This window comes from Phanerochaete carnosa (genome assembly GCF_000300595.1).
Source record: "Phanerochaete carnosa HHB-10118-sp unplaced genomic scaffold PHACAscaffold_938, whole genome shotgun sequence".
NCBI lineage: Eukaryota > Fungi > Basidiomycota > Agaricomycetes > Polyporales > Phanerochaetaceae > Phanerochaete > Phanerochaete carnosa.
The window spans coordinates 1-2,272 of NW_006768565.1; the positions used below are offsets into that span (position 1 = coordinate 1).

Sequence of the window (2,272 nt, forward strand, 5' to 3'; positions counted from 1 at the left end):
CTGGTGCCTGCCGTAGGCGCACGCTCGTGGACTTCGCTGCGACTCGACTTGTTCCGCAGATGTAGATCTTCTGGAGGTTATAATTTAGTGAGTACATGCAGTATTAATCTACTACACCCAAATACATTCCCTTTTGATAGCACCGGAACACTCGTTGTATTGTGAGCAAGCCCGGGCTTAAGCCCAAGGCTTGGGCCGGGCTCGGGCTCGGCTCGGGCTCAGGGGTCGGCTCGACGTCGCCACAAGCCCAAGCCCGGGCTTTGAGCCCAAGCCGGGCCCGCACATCACTACGAGCATCTGTTGCAGGTGCACGACGATGCGCGCGATCGTGGGAGGCGCGATCCATCACCGCTGTTACCTTCGAGTTACTCCCCGCGCTCAGCTCATGAATCTCACTCAATCTCACTTTCCCGACGCCCCACCACCATCTCTCCATGTGACGGCCCCCTGCGACTTTAGTGGGAGCTTTCTCCGCACTGCAAAGCTTGCGCATCTGAGAGCTTAGAGACGATGCGTGATTTCGATACACTAGTCCTCTCAGGTTCGTTTCTGTATACGCTCTATCGCTCTCTAGCGTGTTGGCTTATCCTCGTCGACAGCCTCCGCTGCAAGCGAGCTTCTTACCAACGGCCACGCCATTTCTCGTATTGTTTTTACAGCTTACATAGACAATTTACGCTCTTATTCTAGAAATCATCTCTAAGGAGATCCGCGCGCTATCACGACCGGAATCGAGCGAGTCGCTACAATCGAAGAGACATAGCTCGTGCGTCCTGGCAAGACGATGACTCTCGCAGCCAAGTCTATGAGAGCTACAAGAGTCTATTTGTCCTCTTGTAAGTGCCTGCCCGTTTATTGTCTCCAGGCGCAGCAGGTAAGATCCTACCAGCGTAGCGCGTTTGGCGAGAACAACGGGAGGCTGCGTATCCAACCTCCGCTCTCCACTTCTGGGTCTCTTACATCACATAGCTGGTAAGCACCGAGTTTTCGCAGAAAACCGATGCTTTTTTGCATCCCTTCCTGCCGATTCTGTTATGCAATCCCCAACTCAGCACGCTCGCGCTGCGTCAGCCTTTGCGACTCACTTACAGCAGCATCAGCCGCCATCTCACCGCTTCGCCATCAAGCACCGAGACATGCCAGGCAAGGAACGAGAAGGTGCATTGCATTACGTCGAGCGCCTGTTTCTGTACATGGAAATATCTACGCAATCGTGAAATATGACTACATTTGCCAATTCGAGCTGGAGGCTGCGGTACAAACGGCTATTCGTACCCTGAGGGAATAGCTACTGTCAACGGTGCGTGTCGTAGAGACGAACGTTTTCGGCGGACGGTCGACCTCGCCATCATAAGCACACCGGGCCGAGTCGCTGCTGCCGTGTTATGGGTGGTCTGACGAAGTTTAACGCCGTGCTCGAGAACTGTGTGCGGGCCTTAGCTCGATATGCCAGGTATAGAGGAAACGGGACGGACGCCGTTGCCAAGCATGGATCTATGTCCGCTTGCCAGGGGCCATTAACATACTTTGCGTCCGCGACCTGCACTTCTACCCAGCCGGCCTCAGGTGCCTCTCCCTTTCTCGCCCCAACGCGCTCCTAGACCTGCTCCCCGCGCTGAATGGCTTGCAAGGCACTGCCGGTCTCAGTTCTACCCGACGCGGACAGTCCCGAGGCCTTCTCCTGCGCAACTAGCTCAGACCCGAGATGGCGATGACGCCGCTGCCCATGGCCTGCAGCGCGCAATGAGTCACACATGGAAAAGGGGGGCGGGAAAGAGACGCACCGAGATGTAGCTCACGTTCTGTGCCGTCGCGGCTTGCCCCGCCTTTATCGTCTTCAGGCGTCTGAGAGCATCGACGGAGGCAGGCCGCCGTCCGGCTGTTCCTTGCTGTGATTTCATTAGTGATGTGCGGGCCCGGCTTGGGCTCAAAGCCCGGGCTTGGGCTTGTGGCGACGTCGAGCCGAGCCCTGAGCCCGAGCCGAGCCCGAGTCCGGCCCAAGCCTTGGGCTTAAGCCCGGGCTTACTCACAATACAACGAGTGTTCTGGTGCTATCAAAGGGGGATGTATTTGGGTGTAGTAGATTAATACTGCATGTACTCACTAAATTATAACCTCCAGAAGAGCTACACCTGCGGAACAAGTCAAGTCGCAGCGAAGTCCACGAGCGTGCGCTTACAGCAGGCACCAGGCGGTGACGCACAATCGTGCTCGGCGAGAGCCGTTACGTCTAGAATATCTACATTTTGTCTTCTATGTACATATTAGGTCG

At 55.9% G+C, this 2,272-nt stretch overlaps 1 protein-coding gene across 1 annotated transcript; it reads right to left on the bottom strand.

Moving 5' to 3' along the window:
- Positions 1–1,689: 1,689 nt before the first annotated feature.
- Positions 1,690–1,901, bottom strand: PHACADRAFT_203214 (uncharacterized protein; the record flags this gene model as incomplete). The annotated part of the gene is made up of 2 exons (XM_007403260.1): positions 1,690–1,731; positions 1,785–1,901. 2 exons carry the CDS (start codon positions 1,899–1,901, stop codon positions 1,690–1,692), a joined length of 159 nt encoding a protein of 52 aa, XP_007403322.1.
- Positions 1,902–2,272: the final 371 nt, after the last annotated feature.